The 26,173-nt window shown below is 37.1% G+C and overlaps 2 protein-coding genes across 4 annotated transcripts; both read left to right on the top strand.

The window, feature by feature from the left end:
• The first annotated feature begins 11,368 nt into the window (after positions 1 to 11,368).
• LOC139777480 (uncharacterized) lies at positions 11,369 to 15,922 on the top strand. Of its 2 annotated transcripts, none has more exons than XM_071714922.1 (12): positions 11,369 to 11,496; positions 12,325 to 12,440; positions 12,666 to 12,767; positions 12,849 to 12,979; positions 13,140 to 13,230; positions 13,330 to 13,449; positions 13,515 to 13,713; positions 13,788 to 13,929; positions 14,068 to 14,288; positions 14,368 to 14,636; positions 14,740 to 14,913; positions 14,993 to 15,922. In XM_071714922.1, the coding sequence occupies exons 1-12, from the start codon at positions 11,384 to 11,386 to the stop codon at positions 15,391 to 15,393; spliced, it is 2,079 nt and encodes a 692-aa protein (XP_071571023.1). In that variant the 5' UTR covers positions 11,369 to 11,383; the 3' UTR covers positions 15,394 to 15,922. The 2 variants fall into 2 exon arrangements, with proteins under 2 accessions (XP_071571023.1, XP_071571022.1); XM_071714921.1 differs by lacking the exon at positions 11,369 to 11,496 and adding an exon at positions 11,811 to 12,015 and having other exon boundaries at positions 12,139 to 12,440.
• Positions 15,923 to 16,334: 412 nt separating this feature from the next.
• On the top strand, positions 16,335 to 25,658 carry Uggt (UDP-glucose-glycoprotein glucosyltransferase). Of its 2 annotated transcripts, XM_071714935.1 has the most exons (24): positions 16,335 to 16,559; positions 16,888 to 17,104; positions 17,181 to 17,416; positions 17,492 to 17,674; positions 17,748 to 17,920; positions 18,295 to 18,490; positions 18,558 to 18,771; positions 18,851 to 19,071; positions 19,151 to 19,372; positions 19,441 to 19,796; positions 19,882 to 20,122; positions 20,196 to 20,387; positions 20,464 to 20,722; positions 20,810 to 20,918; positions 21,031 to 21,216; positions 21,296 to 21,502; positions 21,591 to 21,983; positions 22,119 to 22,133; positions 22,527 to 22,704; positions 22,802 to 22,984; positions 23,074 to 23,349; positions 23,474 to 23,590; positions 23,697 to 23,835; positions 25,093 to 25,658. In XM_071714935.1, the coding sequence occupies exons 2-24, from the start codon at positions 16,888 to 16,890 to the stop codon at positions 25,128 to 25,130; spliced, it is 4,551 nt and encodes a 1,516-aa protein (XP_071571036.1). In that variant the 5' UTR covers positions 16,335 to 16,559; the 3' UTR covers positions 25,131 to 25,658. The 2 variants fall into 2 exon arrangements, with proteins under 2 accessions (XP_071571036.1, XP_071571037.1); XM_071714936.1 differs by lacking the exon at positions 22,119 to 22,133.
• The last annotated feature ends 515 nt before the right edge of the window (positions 25,659 to 26,173 follow it).

Here is a 26,173-nt window from a genome sequence, read left to right as displayed (position 1 = left end):
AAATTCTGTGCGCGTTGAGCTTCAGCACGAGGTCGCCATGCCGATGAAAACCACCGCCGATCTGCGGACCCACGAGATCTTGAAGCTCCGTCGGGAAGAGAAGGCGCTAAGGGCCAGCAAGTATTAAGTTCCTCAAGTTTTCTCTCACCTTTACCCTTTTCCCCTACAAAAAGTTTATCGAATCCTCGGATTTCATTTCTCAAATTTCGTTTCAACTCTACCTCAGATTTGTAATATATATATATATATATATATATATATATATATGTATATGTATAAAATTAAATAATTATGTACATTTAACCACGACATACTTGCTTATTTTATTTTTATTGCGGTCCGACATACAGCCCACATTTAATTTACTATAAATGTTTTCAATTCCCCGTTTAATTTGCATGATCCTCGATATGTATATACATTACACCATTTAATTTCTCTTTTTTCTTTTCCATATAAATTTATTATTAATAATGATTCTGTAATAATCCGAGCAGGATGTCAAGTTAATTTAGATTCTTTTCCCTCTAAATCCTGTTCGATGACCTCCGCACCTTTGTAACACCCGCGCCCTTCCCACACACACACATACACCTCACACTCGTATATATGCGTATATAATGATTTGCCTATTTTTCTGTTATAATTATATTCCGCTTAAATTTTACTAGATCTTTTCCTTATTAATAAATGTTTAAATGATTTTGTTATGAATAAACGTATATTAATTGTAAAATGAATACCAGTCATTTCTTAGAATAAGACCTCGTCCTCAGTTCCCTCGCTCTCTCAAAAGTCGCACAAGGTCCGATCCCCGGTAAAAGGGATAATATCTTTGACCGAAAACAGGACCACGAGTGCACGAAACTCTCAGTAGGTGTAATAGCGTCCCTTCTGGACGTTGACCCGTGACTGGAGTTTCCCGAAACGTGCATTCGTCTCGAGGCACGCGCCTTTTCTAGCGTGCACCCGAGATACGATAAGATCTCGTTACGTCTTCCTATCTCCCCTCCTTTAGACAGCCTTTTCCTTGCTATCTACAAATTCCGGAGTTTGACGTAACAATAGGGGAGACCGGGGCCTAACCGTCAGTTTTTTTTCGGTGCCGATTTTTAACAAGAAAATAAATAATTTTAGTTAAATGTGGTATACCACTCTAAAGAGTGAACCTTTAGCTACAAAATTTATATAGGAAATTTTTATCTACGTCGCTTTGTTTAACCGGTATAGAGCAAAAACGACAACGGTGGAAAAATTGAAATCTCAAAAATGCCGGGGTTTAACCGTCACACTGCGTTTTCAATACATATACGTACATCTAATCCTGAAAAATAATAGGATACTTCTTAATAATTGTTTTTTAAGAGAAAAATATAAAAATTTATTTAAAATTTTTATGCGAAACGTTATTAAAAAATAGTTACGAGGGTTCCTCTTTCCGCAGAAGTTACTCGCCCGACTTGTTTCACTCCTCGACGTCCGATGACTCTATTCGGTGTCTGAACGGTTGTAATTCCCGTCTCATCCATATTCCATATGCAGTGAGCCTGGAAATGCCCGGAAATGCCTTGGAAATGCACCCGGACTGCTTACTGACGGATTAACCCCAAACACAAGTTTCAGGTTTGATCGCCCACGAAATATTAGACATCAACGATAATGAAAAAACTACACTGGATTCGTGTTCAGCATGCATTACTTTTTATAATTACGTACCTCGAGATTTGGAGAGCAAATATTATTGCAGATATTACAAAATTTCCACGCGCAGAAAATGTAACTTTCACCTTCCGAAAACACGTTTGCCCTCGTAAAAATCATAACACGGCAGGTAACCTGCCGAAACTCCGTTGGTCAAATGGGTACCATAAGCAGCGTTTACAATGTTAATAGCGAGTTCGCACAATATACAGATTCCGAGATATTTGATTTGACGGTTCAACCCCGGCGACGGTTAGGCCCCGGTCTCCCCTACCTATATTTATACCACAAATTTGGTAGAGTTCGGCTCGAACCGCCGCGCCGTGCGAGACGGACGTGTGTGTCGTGTGCGCTTGCCTGCCTCTGATTCGCGACCGTGCTTTTTCTTCGTGGCTACAGATCTGTTTTGCAGGAGGGTTGTCTTGTGATCCCTTTGGGGGGATTTTTCAGATTTAATAAAGTTTATTGCTCCCCCCTCGGAGGGGAGCGTAGTATATATATACATATATTTACAGCAATTAGATTGGATGAATATTACGCAGCGTACCACGCTACGATCACGTGATGCCCCTCGCACCTCTGACGACGATACTCGTTTATCGAATAAGAAAATGAAAACGAGTTTTTTGGAACAAGAATTCGATGATTATATAACGAAGGAATTCAGTACGGATAAAGTGGAGGAGCGGAACGAGATCAGAAGCCGACAGCATTCTCTTTCTAAACAACAGAGACAAGAGGAGCTAAATAAACGACGCAATTTTACTAGTGACGAGGATGTTCTTACGCCCGTAGAGACCATGGAAGTGGATATAGGACTTCCAGGAAATTCCGGAGAGGATCGGGGCCGCGATCTTTTAATAAATCAAGCGATCCCGCCCTTCGATAATAGTAATAACGAATACTCCAAAGATGGCGGCCTATACCGCCCCCCGAGGGCGAGCATGTGGCGAACAGTGTTGATACACGTGATACGACCGTTAATACAATGACTGATATCCTTGACAAGGAATCGTATGTTGTCTGTGATTCTACTTTGAAAAAATGTGACTCACGAAATATTTCCCCTGACGTGCAACGCTTTGCAAGATTCGAAGATAATTACAAAGGTAACGCAAAAATAACCTTCCAACTGCCTCCCGACCAAACCACTACAAAGAGAGGTAAAAACTGCATTAAAAGGCCGTAGCCGGATAAGAAGGGTCAATGTGCCCCCACACGGATCATGCTCATTTTTTTTTGCTTTGATTGCTGTCAGTGTCACTTACAATTTAGTCAAATATTAGCCCTTAATATTGAACCGTTTTGCTGTAAAAAATAAAAATAAAAATTTCGAAAATAATTCATATCTTTTGATCGGCTTAACCGATTTTGATGAAATTTTAATATGTTGTAGATATCATTGAGACACATTTGTGGAAAATTCGGGAAAGGTTTCTGATGACAGAAACATTGATAAAAAAAATAAATAAATGTTCTTGATTTTTTTTAGTCTCGATATCTTTCTTGTACAATTACGAAAAAATTTTTCTAGAATCTTGGAGTAGTTTCCTATCGGACATAATTTTTTGGAAGCGATAAAATGGGTAGGCGGTACTTTTAAAAAATAAAATATTTTTATTTATTTTTTTTAAATATGATATGCTTTTGGTACGATCGCCATATATTTTATGTAGAATTTTGGGATAGTATTCTACAACAAGTAATTTTTTCGAACCAATAAAATAGGTAGGCGGAAGTTAAAAAAAAAAAATATTGTTTTTTATTTTTCTAAATTATGATATGCTCTTCGTACCATTGCCATATTTTTTTTGTTAACTTTTGAGACGGTATTCTATAACAAGTATTTTTTTCGAACCAATAAAATAGGTAGAAGGTACTTTAAAAAACAAAATATTTTTTTTCAAAATTATTATAGTTTTTTGGTACCATCGCCATATTTTTGTTTAGAATTTGGAATGGAATCCTACAACAAGTAATTTTTCGGAATCAATTAAATAAATAGATGCAGGTACTAAAAAAATAATAAAATAAAGTAAAATGAAATAATTATGAAAGGATAAACTATAATCGTATTAAATCAAATGTTTATTAATGAAGTACACATACACATTCGTTCACATAATCACTCTCATACTATTATTTACACTATTTATAGTTATATTTATATGGATGGACTAATCTTCAGCATTATCTTCATTGATAATAGGCGTGATGCCGTCTGTTTTAAATATATTTAAATATAAAAAAATATTTAAATATATTTAAAACAGACGGCATCACGCTTACTATCAATGAAGATAGTGATGAAGATTAGTCCATCCATATGACTATAAATAGTGTAAATAATAGTATGAGAGTGATTATGTGAACGAATGTGTATGTGTACGTCATTATTTTTAGTGTATGTGTACGTGTATGTGTATGTGTACTTCATTAAAATAAACATTTGATTTAATACGATTATAGTTTATCCTTTCATAATTATTTCAATTTACTTTATTTTATTATTTTTTTAGTACCTGCATCTATTTATTTAATCGATTCCGGAAAATTACTTGTTGTAGGATTCCATTCCAAGATTCTAAACAAAAATATGGCTATGATACGAAAAAACTATGATAATTTTGAAAAAAAATATTTTGTTTTTTAAAGTACCTTCTACCCATTTTATTAGTTCGAAAAAATTACTTGTTATAAAATACCGTCTCAAAAGTTTACAAAAAAAATATGGCAATGGTACGAAGAGCATATCATAATTTAGAAAATAAAAAACAATATTTTATTTTTTTTAACTTCCGCCTATTTTATTGGTTCGAAAAAATTACTTGTTGTAGAATACTATTCCAAAATTCTACATAAAATATATGGCGATCGTACCAAAAGCATATCATATTTAAAAAAAATAAATAAGAATATTTTATTTTTTAAAAGTACCGCCTACCCATTTTATCGCTTCCAAAAAATTATGTCCGATAGGAAACTACTCCAAGATTCTAGAAAAATTTTTTCGTAATTGTACAAGAAAGATATCGGACTAAAAAAAATCAAGAACATTTATTTATTTTTTTTTATCAATGTTTCTGTCATCAAAAACCTTTCCCGAATTTTCCACAAATGTGTCTCAATGATATCTACAACATATTAAAATTTTATCAAAATCGGTTAAGCCGATCAAAAGATATGAATTATTTTCGAAATTTTTACTTTTATTTTTTACAGCAAAACGGTTCAATATTAAGGGCTAATATTTGACTAAATTGTAAGTGACACTGATAGCAATCAAAGCAAAAAAAATGAGCATGATCCGTGTGGGGGCACATTGACCCTTCTTATCCGGCTACGGCCTTTGGATAATTATAACGGAATTACGTATTTTTCCTATCACAGTTGAGATGATCAATCATTTTTCGGCAGCATTCTTGTGAGCGTGTCTCCATAATCTGGCGATATACATAGATCTTAAGAATTGCGGTCTTAATTCAACTGCACAAGGAGGCATCGATGAAGCGTCAAAATTTTGTAGCTTTTTTTTTTAAATGGTTTATTGACGTCATTAACTTTATAATTTTTTAAAAATAGCGCAAAGCGAGCATTATCTACGGAATCAAGTGAAGAAGCTGATACGAAAATAGTTTTTCACGCGTGTAATATTCCGGAAGAAGCTCACATTATAATAAACACACACACACACACACACACACACACACACACACACACACACACACACACCCAGCGGGGTTGCTGATCCCCAACTGGGCGCCTCCCCAGGTGGCGGATAGGGGGAACTCGCCAGAAATGGAGGGTGCTGGGGAAATAAAATACCCAGGGCGGACCAAAAATCAGCTAGGGGAAGAAACCCCGAAAATAAATCGAACATGGCAGGGTGTGATAAAAACAAATTACCCCAGGTGAGCACCTCTTTTCTAGAGAGTAATCTCACCGCTGGTTCCGACCGAGTGGAAGCCTTGGTGACCAGCGCTGGTCCCGTGGATTCTGGGGGGGATCACTCGCACGAGTTAAAAAACAAAAAACCACACAATGACGAAAGAAAAGGAGGAAACACCGGGCAACATAACCAGCAATCAGCCTTAGATGCAAGTGCTGAAATGCAGAAGACGAAAGCGTGGGACCGCTTGGAGACGCTCATCAATGAGCTTCACGAGTTTGTCCAACCGAAAGTGAATGTCCACAAGGAGATAAAAAGCAAGGAGGCCAGCATTGGAAGTGCTTTCAAGAGGCTGAAAACACTGGAAGATGCACGAGTAACACAACAACGTGCCACTTTCGTGGCACCACAGGCTGTGTGCACGCCAACAACACCACGTGCTCGGACTTTCGCGGAGACGACGTCGGCGATAGACACAGGAGCCGACGCTGATGCTGAGTCAGCCTCAACGGATAAACGTGACGTCCGCTATGCCAAGCGGAGAATGTTGAAGTCACCAGAATCGGGAAACAAAGGCTTAAAAAAAAGGAAGGAGACAGGACCTACTCCACCCTCCGCCAAAAATGTGACACAGCCCTCTGGAAAAGTGACAGAGGACTGGCAGGAGGTTAAATCCCGGAAGGAAAAACAGCGAAGTACAGAGCAGCCTTTGAAGCAGCCCGTAGAGCGGACTCGACAGAAGAGATCACGAAACTTAGCGACAAGGTAAAATGTGCTAATAGTGCGCCCGAATGAGAAAGAGAAGTATGTGGATATACTTCGTCGGGTCAAAGAGGGTGTCCCAAACGATCAGGTCTGTGCCTCAGTGGATAAAATCCGTAGGACGGCTACTGGCGACCTGTTAATCGTTCTTACGAAGGAGAACACAGATAGAGGACAGGGCCTTCAAAAAACGATGACCGATATTCTCAAAAATGACGCCAAAGTAATCAGTAAGGGCCCGCAAGAAGAAATTGAAATCCGGGACCTCGACGAGATGACGACCAAGGCAGAGATCCTGGCAGCATTACAGAAAGCGGCTGGGGAAGAGTCTGGAGTCGTGCTGGATGCCATCAGATCGTTGCGTAAAGCTTACGGAGGCACACAGACTGCCTCAGTGACACTGCCAACATCGATGGTAGAAAAGGTCCTGGGGAAATACGGCAAAATCAGGATTGGCTGGGTCAACTGCAGAATAAGAAGAGTGGAGAGACCAACCAAGTGCTTTAGGTGCTGGCACTACGAACATCTCTCCGCTAAATGCAAGAGTAAGGCGGACCGGTCCAAACTGTGTACCAAGTGTGGGCAAGAAGGCCACAAGGCCGCCACCTGTCAGAAAGAAGCTCGATGCGCGCTGTGCTTCGAAAAAGATGGCACGAGGAATTGTGCCCACATAGCTGGTAGTAGCAGATGCCCAGTCTTTAAAGAGGCACTTCAGAAGGTGAAGAGTAAAAGGCAATGATAATAGTACAACTTAACCTCAACCACTGTGAGGCTGCGCACGATCTGCTCATGCAGACCGTGCGCGAACTGAAGGCAGATCTTGCAATAATCTCCGAGCCATACAGACATCTCACCACTCAACCTTGGGAAACTGATAGCACTGCTAAAGCTGTCATTTGGTCCTGTGGTAAGTGTCCTTTCCAGAGCACGATAAAGAGCACAGAAGCTGGCTATGTGGTAGCAAAACTGAACGGAATCCATTTCTACAGTTGTTATGCTCCACCCAGCCTCCTATTAGCCGAGTTCACGGATTTCCTAGATCGACTGACTGAGGATGCGAAGCAGCACTCTCCCGTGGCAATCGCAGGGGACTTCAACTCCTGGGCAGTGGACTGGGGCAGCAAGGAGACAAATGCACGAGGGGAAGCGCTACTAGAGGCCATGTCGACACTGGATGTGGTCCTGCTCAACAGTGGTGACAAACCAACGTTCGTAAGAGGTGATGCGAGTTCCATTGTGGATCTTACCTTCGTCAGTAGCAGTCTCGCTAAGGAAAACTGCTTTTGGAAGGTGTTGGACACTTACACGGCTAGTGACCACTGCGCGATACTGTGGGAGGTGTCCACTGGAAAAACTACTGGAGGGGTGTACAAGAAATTTAATACACTTGGTTGGAAGGTATCCGCCTTTGATACTGCTGTTTTCACCGTGGCCCTGGATACTCAGCCAATCAACAGTGGAAATGCTGAAAATAAGTCAGAAGAACTGATGAAGAGGATTACGGAAGCCTGTGACGCCAGTATGCCCCGGAAACGCGGCATAAATGATCTACCACCGATGCACTGGTGGAACAACCACATTGCTACTCTCCGAAGAGAATGTCTTATAAAGAGAAGAGCGTCACAGCGTGGCCGCAAGAAGTCAAACTACGAAGAACTGGTGGCAGAGTACAAAAAAGCACTCCGAAGTTTACGCAAGGCTATCAGAGATAGTAAACGACAATGCTGGCGTGATCTGATCGAGGAAGTAGAAAACGACCCGTGGGGCAAACCTTATAAGGTAGTCATGACACACCTTAAAAGGCAGCCAATGCAATCGCCCACATGTCCGAAGCTCTTGGAGACGATTGTAATTACGCTTTTTCCCTAACAAAAGAAGCTTCACCATCTGACAGAACAACATGAGATAGAGGAGATCCCACAAATCACAGAGGACCAGCTAATGGAAGCGTGTAATAGAGTCGGGAATACGAAAGCTCCTGGCTTGGATGAAATCCCAAACATCGCATTGAAGGCAGCTATCAAAACAGCACCGGCGCTATTTTTAGAGGTGTATAGCGCATGCCTTAAAGAAGGTATCTTTCCCCGGAAATGGAAGCAACAGAGACTGGTACTGCTTCCTAAGGGGAAAAAAGCCACCGGATGAACCAACATCTTACCGTCCACTCTGCATGTTGGATACAGCTGGAAAAATACTAGAACGTATTGTTCACAGAAGAATTGAAGCAGCAGTCGAGCCGCTGCTCGCCAGCAACCAATATGGCTTTCGTAAAGGTCGCTCCACACTGGATGCAATCGATCTTGTCGTCGGCACAGCGAAGGAGGCGATTGCCGGGACCAGATGGAAAAGAGGCACGAAGAAGTACTGCTTGGTGGTGACACTAGACATTAAAAATGCCTTTAATTCCGCCAAGTGGGACTGTATTATGAGAGCCCTCACTAAAATGAGGGTACCGAAATACCTACGAAGGATGGTAGCAAGCTACTTCACAGATAGGATCTTAAAATACGACACTAAGATTGGTCCGAAAGAACATAGAGTCACTGGAGGAGTACCTCAGGGATCGGTTCTGGGCCCTCTCCTCTGGAATATCATGTACGATGGGTTGCTGAAACTAGCATTGCCAAGAGAAGCTAAACTCGTGGCATATGCGGATGATGTTGCTATTGTGATTGTCGCGAAACATTTAGAAGAGATAAACTTTGTCTTTGACACCACCTTCGAAAGGATCAGCCAGTGGATGGATTCAGTTGGCCTGAAGCTGGCAGAACACAAGACCGAGGCAGTGCTTATCACTAGTAGGAAGCAACTAGAGACAGTCACACTGCAAGTTGGAGAGCATGAAATAACATCCCAGCCGTTTATCCGGTACCTAGGAGTAATGATTGATGCCCGACTTAGCTTCAAACAGCAGGCAGAATATGTAGGTGCTAAAGCGTCGGTAGTCGGAACGACCCTATCACGGCTAATGCCTAACATAGGAGGGCCGAAGTAGAAGAGGAGAGCATTGCTTTCTTCAGTAGTCACGTCTGTGCTTACATATGGAATTTCCGTTTGGGGTGATGCACTTAAAACACAAGAATCACGACGAAAAATCGCGCCAGTATATAGGCTGAGTGCCCTGAGAGTCGCCAGTGCCTTCCGCACCGTGTCTGTAGACGCAGTGTGTGTCATTGCCGGAATGCCACCTATTGAAGTACTAGCAGAAGAACGAAGAGCTCTCTACCGACGAAAGGGATCAACTTCAATGAGCCCGGTAGAGCTCAGAGCTGAAGAACGACTGAGAAGCATACAACGATGGCAAGAAACGTGGGACATCGCAACAAATGGCAGGTGGACGTACCGCCTTATTCCGCAAATAGATGTTTGGTTAAACCGCGAACATGGTGAAGTTAACTACTACCTCACACAGATGATATCAGGACATGGGTGCTTTCGAGCGTATCTGTATCGATTTAAATTAGATGTTTCTCCAGAATGCCCGTCCTGCCCCGGAGTGAGTGAGGATGTGGAGCACGCGTTTTTTGCGTGTCCTCGTTTTAACCTGTTACGCAGTGCTTGGGAAGCTGCCGTTCATTTAGAAATTCGGCCAGAGTCTCTAGTTGGAGCTATGCTCTCATCAAAGGAAGCATGGGAGGCGACAAGTTCTTTCGCAACGGAGGTTCTCCAAGAGCTCCGTCGTTTAGAAAGAGAACGTGCGAAAAATCGAAACAATTGAAGAAAGGAAGATGTGATTTCGACAACTAGGTAGACTGAAGCCTTAACCACAGTATAAGTAAGAACAGTAGGTTCACTCCCCTAAAAAGTTGGTAAATGAATATGGCGACTCGCACAATCAATAACATGGCGGCTGTCATCTGACAGTTCATTTGGTTAGATACATCGGCGCGTCAGTTGTATTGTATTTGTATTTATTTTAAAAAATTTTTTTAATAAAATCATAATGAGTAATAAAAGTGGTTATCGATGTGTATTTAAAGATTGTGGGATCAAAAAAAACTTTATTCCGATTTCCGAAAGATTCAGAAAGGTACGTATAATATTCATTATGACAAATACATGAATATACATAAATACGTTAAATACACATAAATACATAAATACATTAACACATTAATACATAAATAAATATGCTATTTGTATATTATGTAATAAGATACATAATCAATAAATACATTTAAAAAAATTAATACATAAATATATTAATACATTATTAATATATTAAGACTTGAATGCATTAAATATATTTATGTATTAATTTTTTCAAATGTATTTATTTATTATGTATCTTATTACATAATATACGAATAGCATATTTATTTATGTATTAAAGTGTTAATGTATTTATGTATTCATGTATTTGTTATAATGAATACGTACCTTTCTGAATCTTTCGGAAATCAGAATAGTTTCCTTTGATCCCACAATCTTTAAATACATATCGATAACCACTTTTATTACTCATTATGATTTTATTTTAAAAAAATTTTTAAATAAATACAAATACAATACGCGCCGATACATATATAAATACAATAATAAAAATATGCTATTTGAATATTATGTAATAAGATAATAAATAAATAAATACATAAAAAAATTAATACATAAATAAAATGAATAAAATATACATGAATAAAATGTGTCGTGACATTTTTGTTTCAAATATTTAATTAATATGTAAATTCTTATATTTTTTTCATTTCTTATATAATTATCACAAGCGGTTTCTATTATTCAAATAAAAAGCGCATGTATTTTTTACTTATGTGCATGTGTTGTGACATTTTTGCTTCAAATATTTAATTAATATATATTTCTTATATTTTTTTTCATCTTATACAATTATCAAGCGGTTTCTAGTAAGCGGTTGAAATAAAACACGCTCGCACAACCAACATCATGGCGGACGTTTGCCACGAAGAACAAAGGCTTCGACACGAAGTGAACCTACTGTTCTTACTTATACTGTGCCTTAACTTCGACATACAGAAGAAAGAGCAATAGCTAGATCCTCCCCCCCGTGAAGTAATGCCTAACGGTGGTACCGCGGGGGATACGGAGGCTGATGACAGAGGAGGTTTTTTAGTCGGTAGAGGAGATCCGAGTCCGACATACCCAGGCACATCAAGTCCTGATGATACGTAAGAGTATTTTTCCGACCTCTATATTAAAAAAAAACACACACACACACATACACACGGACATTTTATACAAAAGTGATTTTTCGACGTTTTAGAACATTCTAAACACGTTGCCAAAGATGTCTCGAGTATTTTTAACATAGCATCGCGCGTTTCCGCGTGACCATTGCGTTGAATATACAATAATAATATATAATTTTTTACTATGATATTCAGTTTGTGTAGTTCGGACATGAACCATAGCATGGACACGAACCATGTACCGTTACCGAGCGTAACGAACGTAGTTGAGTTGCAATTTCTCAGGGAGCGCGTCGAAAAATGCGTCATGCGTGAATGCGTCCTTAGAAACTGTTATGTTGACGCTACGCACGTGTTTCGCACGAACGCGTAATAATAATTGTAATAAATATACTACGTGTGTAAATTTTGGATTTTTTGCTGATCAATTAATCATACGTTTCGTCAATGTTCATTTGTTCATTGCTGTTGTGATAAATATCTCGCAATCTCCAAAGTGTAGGTATCCCAAAAGTGATGTTATTATATTATAATAATACAAACACACACACACACATTTATATAAAGGAAAGGGGAAGAACTTTGTGTATATTATTTTTCTTATTGTTTCACGAATAAAAGATGTATGGATGAAATTGTACATGTTTCACTCTGAAAGAAATTGAATAGACTTGAGTGAATCATGAAGGCACAAGAATTGAAGTCGAAGGCATTTAAACGCGCTGAAAACAATCTATTGAATAAACTGGGTACTGCGTTTTTGAAGAATTATCCACATCATGTAATGCCAGGTTACAACTTGAATAGATCACCATGTATTGAGAAATGGGATGAGGAAAGTGCAATAGGACTCTGTCAAGAGTTTCCATATAATAGTGATTTACCAAAGCCATTATTGCCACCAGCAAAGTTATCAAGAACAGGTATGCGACAACACTGATATGATATCGAAATCTTTGTTAGAATATAACTTTTTTTTTCTAAGTTATTTTTTGAATATATTTTAGAAGTATTATACTTTCAAAGATTTTTTTAATTTCTTGTAGTCTTTAAAGACATTTTAGAAGATTTATGATGATTTTATTGTATTAAATCCTGATTTTATTAAATATAATTAGAACATTTTTTTTTCTTTAAATATTTTGCAGTGCTTAGTGAAGAAGATCCAGCCTTGCAACTCCTTACTCTGAAAAGCCATCTAAAAGATGATATAAATAGAATAATAAAGTATTATGAAAAGCATAAGAAAGGTTGTACATATATTTAAAAAATTTAATAATTTTTATATCCGATAACTTGACAACTAACTTGATAAAATGTATTCTTGATAGAATTTGACGTAGTACACAAGAAAAGCATAAAATGGAAAAGAGGTAGTAAGGGATATAGCGCAAATGTACCTAGATATATTGCAGATATAGCAGAACTGCTTGATATGGATCCGGATCCTTATTTTGAAGGGGTATGTTTAACAAGCTATAAACTGAACTATCAACAAGATAATATAACAAAACTATCTTTTGGTACTATTGTTGCAAAATATGAAAGTAATAAATAACTGAATATAAGATATATAAGAATTGTAAGACAACAGAATATTGTTAATAAAATATTTTTTTTAGACTTATAATTGGTACTATACTGGTGGATCATTAAATTACGTTCAGTTAAATGACTGGGATGTTCTGTTATTTCCATTTGTGGGAGACTTAGGTACTGTCCTAATATAGAACATATTTTCATGGATGTATATAATAATAATTTGTACAATTGTACATTTAATCTGTCTTTCTTATATTGAAATATTTTCAGTTGCTGCACATATTACACCCATGGAAGATTTTGTATGGAAGCCATTGCTGCAAAATTCAGCTAAATGTAAATTACCTGGAGCGTTGTATGAAATTAGACAAACCAAAATTAGTGATACATGTACGTATATTGCTAAATTAAAAATTTTAAAAGTTTGTTATACTAGTAAATGTCTTCGTTTTTAGGTAGAATTTTAGGAAGACATAAAGGTCAATGTGCTCTTTATACACTGTCCAATTCTGAGAACCACTTGGTGCTTGATGAAATTCACAGGCAAGCATCAAAGGTACCATATGTCGGTGCTGACTTGAGTTTAACTAATATTAATTATCATTGTACACTGAATGCAGAAAGAATATTGTCCTTATGGGACATAAATAGTGCGTAAGTATTTTTCATATCTTAACTTTTTTTATATCAATCTTTTGTTTTCTCAATGTCAGTATCTTTTTCTTCAGTAAATACATTAGCAGTGGTTCTGTACAGCAAGATAATATGACTCACGAGCATGATGCTTGGGGATGCATAAGGTTTCAGGAAACTGATCCAAATGTTTTAATTTACGTAGACAGGTGTTGCTTGCATTATCTTGATACTAGGGTAAGAAGAGAGTTTTAAACCTATTTATTTTCTTATACGATAACAAATTTCACAAATTGTTTTCTGAATTATTTACCTAATAATAAGAATATATTTGTCACTTTTTATGCAGTTGAGTATTACTGTATCTTTTTACAGACTGCTCTTGATCGAGCATGTATCACGTTGTGTCCAAAATTTAATTTGGAAAACTGTGAAAGTTTGTCGGTAGAAGCACCAAGTAAACACCATTGTTGTCGATTTTTGGGCACTTATCATTCCTTTTTACTGTGCGATAATCGTTCTCCCAAGCAATGTGTGCGACAAAAATGGACGCATCAGTTCAAAGATACTCCGCTATTGGCGGCTGTAACTAACAGGTTAATAATGCTAAATAAGAATTCTAATTGTAATAACTAATTACCATTACAATTACATCATATCACATATTTATTACAGCGACGACAAGGAAATAATTGTTCTATCAACTCAGAAAGCCGGTGAAAACACAATAATTTTGAACACATGGATGAACGAGGAAAAGTCTCATTCTTTTAATTTGCCTTTTACACCCCCACACATTGCAGAAACATTAAATAAATCTCAAATGCAAGGAATGTGCTTGAATCCGTATTTACAAAGCAGATTTGAATTGTGTAACGCTGGTAGCACATTAATTACAAATATAAAGAATGCAGAAGTATTCTATTTTATCCAAAATTCTATTGGTACAACTATATTATATTCTATCATATATATAAAGTATACTATATTAACATCTCAGGATGTTATGTTTAAACATGTAAATATATATCTTTTTACTATTTTTAGGTGACATATTTTATCAGTGTATAACACATGAAAACACATTGGATAAATATTCTCCTATAAATAGCAAAGCTTGTTATGCGTTAAATATGTGGGAAAAAGCCTTATCAGCTCAAGCTGAACCGATAGTACCTTTAACTCTTACCGATAAGTGCAATATGCAATATATATTTGAAAGTAAGAGAATATCTCAATTTTTATTTAGATATACTTTGAACTATTAAGTAATGCAAATCATGAAAATGATTTTACACAGATTTTACGAACAAAATGCTCAGTCCTCGGTTAAAATCCACTGAAGAAAATGCAGACAGTTTTGATCCAACCTGGAAGCAATCATTAGCTAAATTGGGATCGTACATAGATCTATTAGCACCAGAACTTCTTGCAGCTTGGGAAATACGCGAGGAAGTACCTGTACCGGTAGGAATGGGATCACATCAGAAAGTTTTGAACTGGTTGGAATCTTCGACTTTGAAACATCCTGTTATGCAATCACAGGGTGAACCCGAGTATATACCTACCCCTATCAATACTCAAGAATTAATTAGTGTGTCGCAAGAACAGGATCTCATGTACATTGATGACAGCAACATGCTGCAAGAAATGTTGTTACCAAAAGTTAAATCGGGAACTCGCAAGAAAAAGCGCACTTAAATAATTTACATAATTAACAGATTAGATATTAATAGAAATATATTTATATAATAGATTAATAGAAATATGATTATTTGAAATTTATATTTTTGTACGTAATATATATCGAAGTTATGTAATGCGTGCGTGCTGTCTTAAGATGCTAATACGGCTCTGTGATTGGTTCATGACATCTTAAGATTGTATTTAAGACGGTCTTAAATTTAAGAACCGACTATGAATACCGGCCTAGAGCCGTATTAGCGTCTTAAGACATTACAGACGATCTTGAAGACTATGAATACCGGCCTATGATTGGTTGGCAACAGGCAATAAGCACAGAATTTCCAACGTGACGGAAACTCTATCTATTGCCTGTGTCACTGTTTATTCTGCATTTATACATGATTTCTGATTTCTATTCCCTGTTCCTATTGCCTGTTGCCTGGCATTGTGCAAGGGGCTTAAATGTTATTACAAGAAATAAATACATGCAGGTTTTGCTTACTAATTAAATAAATTGCGACGCCTGCAGTCGTTCTGAAATCAATTTGTTCTGTGCCTATCACGTTCTACGTGGTAATGACGAAATATTTAAATATGCAACTTTGGTTCCGGTGATACTATGCGAGTCAATAAATGGATAGCTAATAAAAGCGTACAGTTAATTAACTAAAAATATGCAATTAAATTTTATTATTGCATGTACAGTATACACTATACAGTAATTGAACTTATTAATATCGCAAAAATACATTATGTAAAGTTACATTTTTAATCAATAATCAATATATCATGCCTTTTGGGCATAATATATTTTGTATTATTTGATACGATTCGCTTATTTACATTTGGACAAAATCTCGGGATCCGACCAATCCGGAATCGCGTCGCCGTTTCGTCGCGTCATTCCATGGAAACGTTCGCCTTTTGGACCGAGATGACGGCTCGAGATCGAGACTCTCGAGAGTGCCGCCAATTGTGCCACCAGCGGACCAGCGGACTAGCGGAGCGACACGGAGCGACAATACGTCACCCGTCACCCCGAAATTCGCCGCATGATAAGCGCTCGTAAGCTCGATCGCCGTTCCGAGATATCGTGCATGTGGCACGCGCGCCGAATGGACCGGCTGTAGTCATCAATGCATTCTTTGTAGCTAAGATAACTTTAGTTAACTCTTACGGAGGTACGTAAAGTGTCAGGCGTCCTTTGTCTGGCCATCGATGAAATCGCAAACCCCATAGCACCGCCTTATCAGTGATTGTTAAACGGCGTACGTATACAGATTTCATCGGGCATCTTATCATTCGGTGTATCCGACGTGACTGTCACGTGTATTGAAATGCGATTTGCAGTAAGTCTCAGTGAAGATTCGCAAAGTTTTGCCGACGAAACTCGCTCGACTTCCCTCCTGAAAACACGTCTCTCTTCGCGAATTTTTATGGCCAACGGAGAGATTTAATAACAATTTGTTGACGACATGTACTTGATAATTTCTTCCATATTTGTTGCAGATGAGGGGGCTCATATTTTGTTATATACTCGCGCTATGCTCCAGTCAACTTGGAGCCGACAAGAAGATCAACAAATATGTGACGACTTTAATAAATGCCAAATGGAACGAAACGCCTCTCGTTCTCGAGGCAGCTGAATATCTTAGCGATGAGAATCCAAGTTACTTTTGGAAGTTTATCGACTCGTATTCCAGAAGGATCAGCAATCTTGTGCTGGGTAATTGTATTGTGATTCAATTGAATTCGGAGTACGTGCCACAGTCACCTTCATCCTCTATAATTATCCCAAACAGCTACACAGAAGGAGAATTATGACGTAATTCTGGAATTGGTCAAAAAGTATCTGTCCGAATCTGAGATAGCAGTTTTTAAGTTAGGATTGTCTTTACGTATTTATTCCTCACGTGTGGAAATGTTCTCTCAAATGGCTGTGAATAAAAATGTTTCTTCGTACGGATGCAACAATGTTGTTAACATTGGAGGAACATTTACTTGTTCTCTAGAAGATATAGATAATTTGCTCGAGCAGGTTGGTAATTCACTGTATCTTGTCTGACAGTCATCGATATAATTCACGTATGTAATTGCATTATTTGTTTTCCAGGATACATGGGAAAGTATAGATACCTATGACGTAGATCATCGATATTTAAGTACTCCAGAATCTGATAAAGTGATGATATTATACGGCCAGATTGGGACTCCTACGTTCTCCGATTTTCATGAGAAGCTAAAAAACATAGCGGATACAAAAGGGATCAATTACATCCTTCGTCATTATGTTAAGGTAATAAAAATACGTTATAGACAGCATATATATTATAAAGAATTGTGTTTCTTATATCTAAAACAATTTACAGGAGAGGGAGGATAAGAGATTGCGTTTATCGGGCTATGGTGTAGAGTTGCAAATGAAATCTACAGAGTACAAAGCGACTGACGATTCCGATATTAAAGACAACACAGGGAAAGACTCGGAAGTGGCAAACGATGGCATGGAAGAAATTGAAGGAATCAACTTTATGACTTTAAAGTAAGGCGGTTAGTAAGAACGTAAGGTATTTAGTTCGTATATCTGTGCGTAACCTGGTCTGCTAAACCAAAGATCTCAGGTTCGAATCCAGTCCTGGTAGAACCAAAATAAATAAATTGTATCGTTTGTCTCTCCTCCTCGACGGAATGGCAGCCCGTCAGGAGTATCCCTTGCCTAGAAACCCCCTCTACCTTGCCGTTCGGATTCGGCGTTTAAACTGTAGGTCCCATGTGCTTGTGTACAACCTACGTGCGCACCACAAGCACATGACTTTGGGGGAGGCCTAAGTCCGACTCGGACTGTTGCGCCATTGAATTGAATTGAATCTGTGCGTAACACTCGGCATTGCATCACTGTGATGTATATCTTTTCAGGAAATTGTATCCAGATCAACAAGCTGAATTGGATAAAATACAGACGTATTTACTGGAAACCAGCCACGAAATCGGCGCTTTTAAAGTATGGCAGTTTCAAGAACTGAGTCATCAGGCAGCTGAAAGGATAATGAAGTCCCCTTCTGCAGAAGCATTAAACATCTTGACCGATATATCGCAGAATTTTCCTATGCAAGTGCGTATTGAAATGAATTCTGTATCTATATGGGTATGTAATAGTTGATTTATTTTTGTTCTTATAGGCAAAATCGCTAATTCGAACTAAAGTAAATAGCGATATGAAGAAAGAAATGAAACTGAATCAGGAAATATTCATGGCGAGTCTAAATATACAGCCAACTGATACGGCGCTTTTCATCAATGGCTTATTTTTTGACCTGGAAGCTATTGATGTTCTAACTCTTTTAGAGTCTTTGAGGAGCGAGCTACGAGTGATGGAAGCTCTTCATAAAATTGGTAAGATTTACAATTAGATATATCGAATTATCAATATGTTAATCTATTCAAAGATTTATATTTTTGTGAATTATTTCAGGCTTTAGTAATAAAAAGATGAGTAAATTGTTAGCTTTGGATTTATCTGGAGGTACGGATAATCAAAATTTTGCAATGGACATAAGAGATTCCGCAATTAATTGGATCAACGATATCGAGAATGATCCACGCTACAGTAATTGGTCGCCGTCGTTAACCGAATTATTACGGCCAACGTTTCCTGGCATGCTCAGAAATATTAGAAGAAATTTATATAATCTAGTTAGTATTTCTAAAAATCAGGAATAATAATGCATATTTTATGTGGAATAATTAACACATGATTTTTTTTTTTTTTTAGGTATTAATTATTGATCCTCTAAGTGAGGATTCCATGCCACTAATAACTCTAGCACAATCTCTTTATGCGCATTCTGCACCACTGAGGGTAGGATTTGTCTTTGTGACAAATTATAATACATCTGTAACAGGTTTAATGGATGCCAGTGTCGCAGCTAACAATGCGTATCACTATTTTGCAGACACTAGAAGTCCGAAAGAGGCTTTACATTTCTTGTCAGAGGTAAAGCTTTATATTTAGCATTTTGATCTATGATTTTATTTAAAAAATATAACTTGTTTTTGCTCCAGTTAGGAAATTACATCGGGAATTATGCTGACGTAGATGATGTAAAAAAAGTTATCAGATCCAAAGACTCGTCCGCTAGTATACCTTACATTCTTGGTGAGGAATCAGAGTATGATGTAGGACGGCATTTAGCTAGCGATTTTATAAAACGATGTGGCTTCAAGAAGTTCCCACAAGCTTTGTTGAACGGTGTACCCTTGACGCCTAATCAAATAAATTCTGAATCTTACGAAGAAGCAGTGTTATCTACTATTATGACACAGACACCTATGTTGCAAAAAGCAGTGTATCGAGGGGAAGTAACAGAAGGAGACGACATCATTGATTTTCTCATGAACCAACCAAATGTTATGCCACGGTACGTGATTCTCATAATAACTCTTATAATTAAATCTCTAAATTAATATAATAGGTTCCATTACATTGATTATTTCGCATTTTAGATTGAACGAGCGTATTTTGAAGGTGGATAAAAATGCGTGGTTAAATTTAATTGGCACAATTCCTGAAGATGACGACTATACTAAATGGTCTTCTCAAAATCTGTCAACTTATTTAATGAAGAAAATGCACTACTTCTTTGTACCGCGTCGCAATATGCGTCATTTATATTCTTTCTGGGTGGTAGCTGATTTGAAATCATTGTCTGGCAGGCAATTACTACGAGAGGCCCTCGAATACGTAGTATGTAATTTAAAACTAAACTTCATATATATGTATACTATAACAGTATATAAAATTTATATATTTTTTATAGGAATCAAATACTGATGCGCGAGTTAGTGTTATTATTAATGCAAAGGATGACGCAAATCTCAAGTCTGATATTAACAAAATTGTGCTTGCTGCAATAAGTGCATTACCGCCGGAAAAGGCTATACTTTATTTGCGTAAAATCCTCAAAGAAGACAATGCAGCTCTCATTGCTAATGGTAATTTTGAGATTGAGGTAAGATAAATGTCTACAAAATACATACATATACGTATTGCTGAAAATCACTTCATCAATAATTTGATTGTTACAGGACGAATCTGTGGCAGCAATCTTAGAGACTCAAAATTCGATATTATCGTTGCATCAACATTACGTTAAAACTGTCCTAAGCATGGAGACGGGAACTAGAGCAGTTTTGTGTAATGCCCGTATTATCGGCCCCTTGGATAGCAGTGAAGAATTTACAAGTGAAGACTTCTCTTTATTAGAAAGATTTAGCCAGAGCACCTATGGCGAAAAATTATTCATGAAATTGATAAAAGATCAAATCTTCAACGAAGATGAATATGGTATTTCATGATTCTATTATTTAAAAAAGCATAGATTTTTTAATCTGTACGGTAAAAATAATTAAATGTTTGTAATATTTTGTACAGAAGAAAATAATATTACGGATGATACGATTATGAAAATCACTTCACTCTTAGTTCCACGTACACAAACTCGAAGTCGGTACGATGTTCCTTTCCATGGAGATGATCACAGGTAAAGTAATAATTTTTTGCGAAATATACATAAGTAAAAAATTAAGTGTAATATGTATAAAAATGTTTGATTACTGAACATTACATACAAGAATGTTTGTTTTATTTTGCAGTGTTATAAAAATTCCAGCAGCCAATACCGATGAAGTCGCCTTCAACTTTATTGCTATTGTAGATCCAGTTTCACGTGGTGCTCAAAAATTGGGCCCGATACTGAAAACACTACAACAAGCCCTAAATTGCAATATAAAAGTATTTTTGAATTGCGTAGACAAGAATAGCGATATGCCATTGAAAAGGTAAATTAATGCTCGAATTTCTTCATAATTCTTTTGTCTTTTGTTGTGAACTATAATATATTTTTCTTTCTCATTCCAGCTTTTATCGATTTGTGCTCGAACCTGAATTGCAGTTCACACCAGAAGGAGATATCAGTGGTTCTATCGCAAAGTTCACAAAACTTCCTACTTCGTCACTATTAACGCAATACATTCACGCACCTGAGAACTGGCTCGTAGAAGTAGTGCGCAGTGTTTATGATTTAGATAATATTAAGCTCGATAATGTCGCGATGGGCGTGCATAGGTAAAAATATTGAAATATATCTTATTATAAATTTTAATCAAATAAATTTGATTCTAGTTTCGCTAACTTTTATTTTGTATTGTTTCAGTGAATTTGAGTTAGAATACTTACTGCTCGAGGGTCACTGTTTTGAAGCAGTAATGGGAAACCCACCGAGAGGCCTTCAGTTCACATTGGGCACTGAGAAACAACCCGTGATGGTTGATACTATAGTAATGGCCAATCTAGGGTACTTCCAACTCAAGGCGAATCCCGGCGAATGGGTGTTGCGACTTCGGCAAGGACGATCCGCAGAAATATACGACTTTACCACTGTTGACGGACAGGACGTCATTCAGAACGGCAACGATGTGAAAGTCCTGATAAGTTCTTTGAGGAGTCACGTGTTGAAAGTGAAGGTTTCCAAGAAGCCAGATAAGGCGAGGATGGATCTTTTGTCGGACAACGAGAACGATTCTGGATTATGGAACTCCATTTCTAGGTACATTCGATTGATTGAATTACTTGTATTCCATGTCTCAATGATTTCCTAATGCTGGGTGTTAGTATTTAACATGCGTAGCATGGTATTCGGTTACCTTCGAACTTTAACTTTTATTTGTTCTCTCTTTTTTAGCATTGCCAAATTTTGGTAAGCTTCTCATTATTATGTAGTTAAGTACATCCATAATTTTCTATAATTAAGTACACACATACACATATTCCATAAAGAAACCAAGCATAAATACATATGCATTATAACGGAGAACATATTCGTGGCTTTAAATTCTAACATCCAGTTAATCTGCAATCTTAATGTACTGCGAACCATTACATTAGTTCATTCACATTGATTACCGTAATTCCAAGTCACCAATATGTGTTCTTGTCTTTGATTCGTCCTATTAACTGACTTAACATATTAACTGCTTTAAGAATGTAGCTTGTATTAATTGGGATACTTTATTGGCTGATGTAAAATAGCTAAATCAATTCAAACTTGTAATAAGTCTTGATATATGTTTTGCTATATTTTCAAAACTAGGACATTTACGGCGACGGACGAAAGTGAAGACAAAGATGAGAAATTAAATATCTTTTCTCTTGCCTCTGGTCATCTATACGAGAGATTCTTGAAGATCATGATGCTGAGTGTTATTAAACACACTAAAACTCCGGTCAAGTTCTGGTTCTTAAAAAATTATCTTTCACCAACGCTAAAGGTAAACATGTACGGCAGTACGGCATATAACAGTGAAATTTTGTTCTATGAAACTCTAATAAAAGAAAAAAGTAACAAAATCTTTTTTTATAATACAGGACTTTCTGCCACATATGGCTAAAGAATATGGCTTTGAGTATGAACTCGTTCAATATAAATGGCCTCGTTGGCTTCATCAACAAACTGAGAAACAGAGGACTATTTGGGGATATAAAATCCTGTTTCTCGATGTGCTGTTCCCACTGAACGTTAAGAAAATAATATTTGTCGATGCCGATCAGGTAAGCAAGCTGTTTGAGATATGGCGATATTAATATACATTCTTAATAACTTCACGTGTTTTTTAAATTTCTTATTGTTTTTTGTATAGGTGGTAAGAGCGGATTTGAAGGAACTAGCAACTATGGATCTCGGCGGCGCACCTTACGCATACACGCCATTCTGTGAAAGCAGAGTCGAAATGGATGGATTCAGATTTTGGAAGCAAGGATATTGGAGAAATCACTTGCAGGGTCGTGCTTACCATATTAGCGCGCTATATGTGGTCGATCTCAAACGATTCCGTCGTATCGCCGCCGGAGATAGGTTGCGTGGGCAGTATCAGGCGTTGAGTCAAGATCCAAATAGCTTAGCAAATCTTGATCAAGTACGTGAAACGAGTGATTTGAATGATTTAAATAATTTAAATTTACAAGAATATAAAGAAGATTTGTTAATTATTATAATCAGTGTTTTTTCGCGTTTTGTGAAATAATCGGTAATGGCTTCAGGATCTCCCTAACAATATGATCCATCAAGTGGCCATCAAAACGCTACCACAGGAGTGGTTGTGGTGCGAAACGTGGTGCGACGATGCGTCTAAGAAATACGCCAAAACTATAGATTTAGTATGTATTCTCATTTATATCATAAGAACAAATATGTCGTAATATTTCTAACAATTTAGATTTACTAGGTAATATATCTTTTTCTGTGCTGTTTCTTCTGTTATAGTGTAATAATCCGATGACTAAAGAAGCGAAATTGCAAGCAGCCATGCGTATCTTGCCTGAATGGGTGGGTTACGACGAAGAAATTAAAACTCTGCAACAGAAGGTAGAGAATGCTAACAGACAGACGGAGAAAGACAATGGTATGTTTTCCGCAATATGTTTTGCTTCCTCATAGAAAAAGCTTTGTTTTCGTGAAAAAAAAATTTTTTCAAGTATCTTTGGCAAAGTGTTTAGAATGTTCTAAAACGTCGAAAAATCACTTCTGTACAAAATGTCCGCGTGTGTGTGTGTGTGTGTGTGTGTGCGTGTGCGTGTGCGTGTGTGCGTGTGCGTGAGCGTGTGCGTGAGCGTGTGCGTGAGCGTGTGCGTGCGTGCGTGCGTGCGTGCGTGCGTGCGTGCGTGCGTGCGTGCGTGCGTGCGTGCGTGTGTGTGTGTGTGTGTGTGTGTGTGTGTGTGTGTGTGTGTGTGTGTGTGTGTAACGCTTTTGTTGTCCGTTTATGCTCTAACTTCCGTAATTTTTGAGATATCGGGCTAAATGTAGAGTATCATTAAAGGAAGGTTGGTATTGAATTTGACGATGATCGGTAAAGGGGTTCCTTTTTTATAAAATTTTGAATTTTTTGAAAAATGTCTGTGACAGCTCTAACTTCCGCAAATTTTGGGATATCAGGTTATTTCTAATTTTATTATATTCTTCAGTCTTTTCTACCCCTATTTCATATATAATACTTTAAGATTTGGTTGATTAGACCCAGCTTTATACGCGATCAAAAGTCCATAATTTTTTAAGAATGCCTGTAATAGTTCTAACTTCCGCAAATTTTGAGATATCAGGTTATTTCTAATTTTATTTATATTCTTCTACCCCTATTTCATATATAATTCTTTAAAATTTGATTGATTAGATCCAGCTTTATACGCGATCAAACCCGATTCCTTATGCGAAGTCCATATATGGACCATGTAGCCTGAACTCTCAAAGTCAACATCGATTTAATATTGCGTCAATTGTAAAACCCCACTTGTGCTACTAAGCTGAACCTTTTTCAATTCATAAAAAGGTTAAATTTTTAAAATGGAAAAAGCGTGCAAATTAGAAACTTGCACATTGCTTCCTCATCATTACAGATCGTTACCATTGCTCCTATTTTATTTCGCTCATAAAGCTTCCTCTATGAGGAAGCCAAACTAATAAATACTAATAATTATGCATCAAATAAAATACAATAAGCTTCCTCATAAGAGGAGCTTTGTGAGCGAAATAAAATAGGAGCAATGGTAGCGATCTGTAATGATGAGGAAGCAATGTGCAAGTTTCTAATTTGCACACTTTTTTTAATATATTAGATATACGCATATATTTTTTTCACGAGACATTTGTTTTTTCTTTGTTTCAGAAACTGTTGATCATGTGTCGAGCCACGTGGAATTGTAAATTACATTTACATGCGACGATCTGAGGGATATTATAAACCCCCGATCATTGAAAAAATTTTATAAAATTCTGTATAAAGAAATCTTTATTTACGCTTATTAACAAGCGCCAATACGTAAAAATTTCAATATTTCACTTTTGTAATTGACATTTGGCACTCGATGTGTAAATATTTGCCACTGGTGCTCGTGTAAACTCTCAGAAATAAGGATATATTGGAAGCTGAAGGTCTTTGTTACTTATTCTTATTAGATCCGCATTTCATATATAATCATGAATTATGGACTTCAAAATAATCTCGTTTTTTCATATAGCGAACGCGCAAAGTTGCTACTTCTTCAAATCAAGTCGAAGCAAGAAGTCGGTAAAGTCCAATGAATCTAATTAATTAATTAATCTAATTGTTGAGAGTACAGTATTCCAGTTACTCATGAACACACAATTCTGTTCATGTTATTAAGCCAATTGTGATTGATTATTGTCTACTATGATAGTTATAAGAAATAAACTTGTAACATTTGTAAGATATCTTTGATATTTTATTCTGTATGGTATAATAGAGGAAAGAGAGGAAAATATCTAGCTAAAGCTAAACCGCTTATCGATATTAATACATTTGGTTTTTAAATAAATTTATCTGTGCATACAGTGTTATGTACCGATAAATTTACTCGTAGATAAACCCGATTCCATTTTTAATAACGACATATTTTTCAGCACAGATCATTGCATGCGCTAATGACGATTGTGTCTTTCGTGGGAATTTATTTTGAACGCCGCGGCCGCGAAGTGAATCAGAGCGAGGCGAACGAAGAAATTCGACACATTTCTGTAACCCAAACATTCCATAATCCAACAATCCTCGATTTCGATTATCGAATGGGAATAATGGAGCGACGATCGGGCAGAGGCTTGAAATCATTGCGCCTCATCATTGACCATCTTTCAATCAAGGCTCGAGGATCGAGCGTGACGCGCGAGGTCGCGTAAAATATAGACTAATTTCTCGCGATAAAACGCTCTTTTATCATCGTTTATCGTGC

This window comes from Temnothorax nylanderi, unplaced genomic scaffold (assembly GCF_030848795.1).
Source record: "Temnothorax nylanderi isolate EJ_2023f unplaced genomic scaffold, tnyl_v1.0 TNYL_tig0150_pilon, whole genome shotgun sequence".
NCBI lineage: Eukaryota > Metazoa > Arthropoda > Insecta > Hymenoptera > Formicidae > Temnothorax > Temnothorax nylanderi.
This window is presented reverse-complemented; position numbering and strand designations above follow the sequence as displayed.

Coding starts and splice junctions, on each gene's coding strand:
- LOC139777480 (XM_071714921.1), top strand. CDS start 12,200: ATGAAGGCACAAGAATTGAAGTCGAAGGCATTTAAACGCGCTGAAAAC. Junction 12,980..13,139: donor CGGATCCTTATTTTGAAGGG/GTATGTTTAACA, acceptor TATTTTTTTTAG/ACTTATAATTGGTACTATAC. Junction 14,289..14,367: donor TTGGCGGCTGTAACTAACAG/GTTAATAATGCT, acceptor TATTTATTACAG/CGACGACAAGGAAATAATTG.
- Uggt (XM_071714935.1), top strand. CDS start 16,888: ATGAGGGGGCTCATATTTTGTTATATACTCGCGCTATGCTCCAGTCAA. Junction 18,491..18,557: donor CGCAGAATTTTCCTATGCAA/GTGCGTATTGAA, acceptor TTGTTCTTATAG/GCAAAATCGCTAATTCGAAC. Junction 21,503..21,590: donor GTCGCGATGGGCGTGCATAG/GTAAAAATATTG, acceptor GTATTGTTTCAG/TGAATTTGAGTTAGAATACT.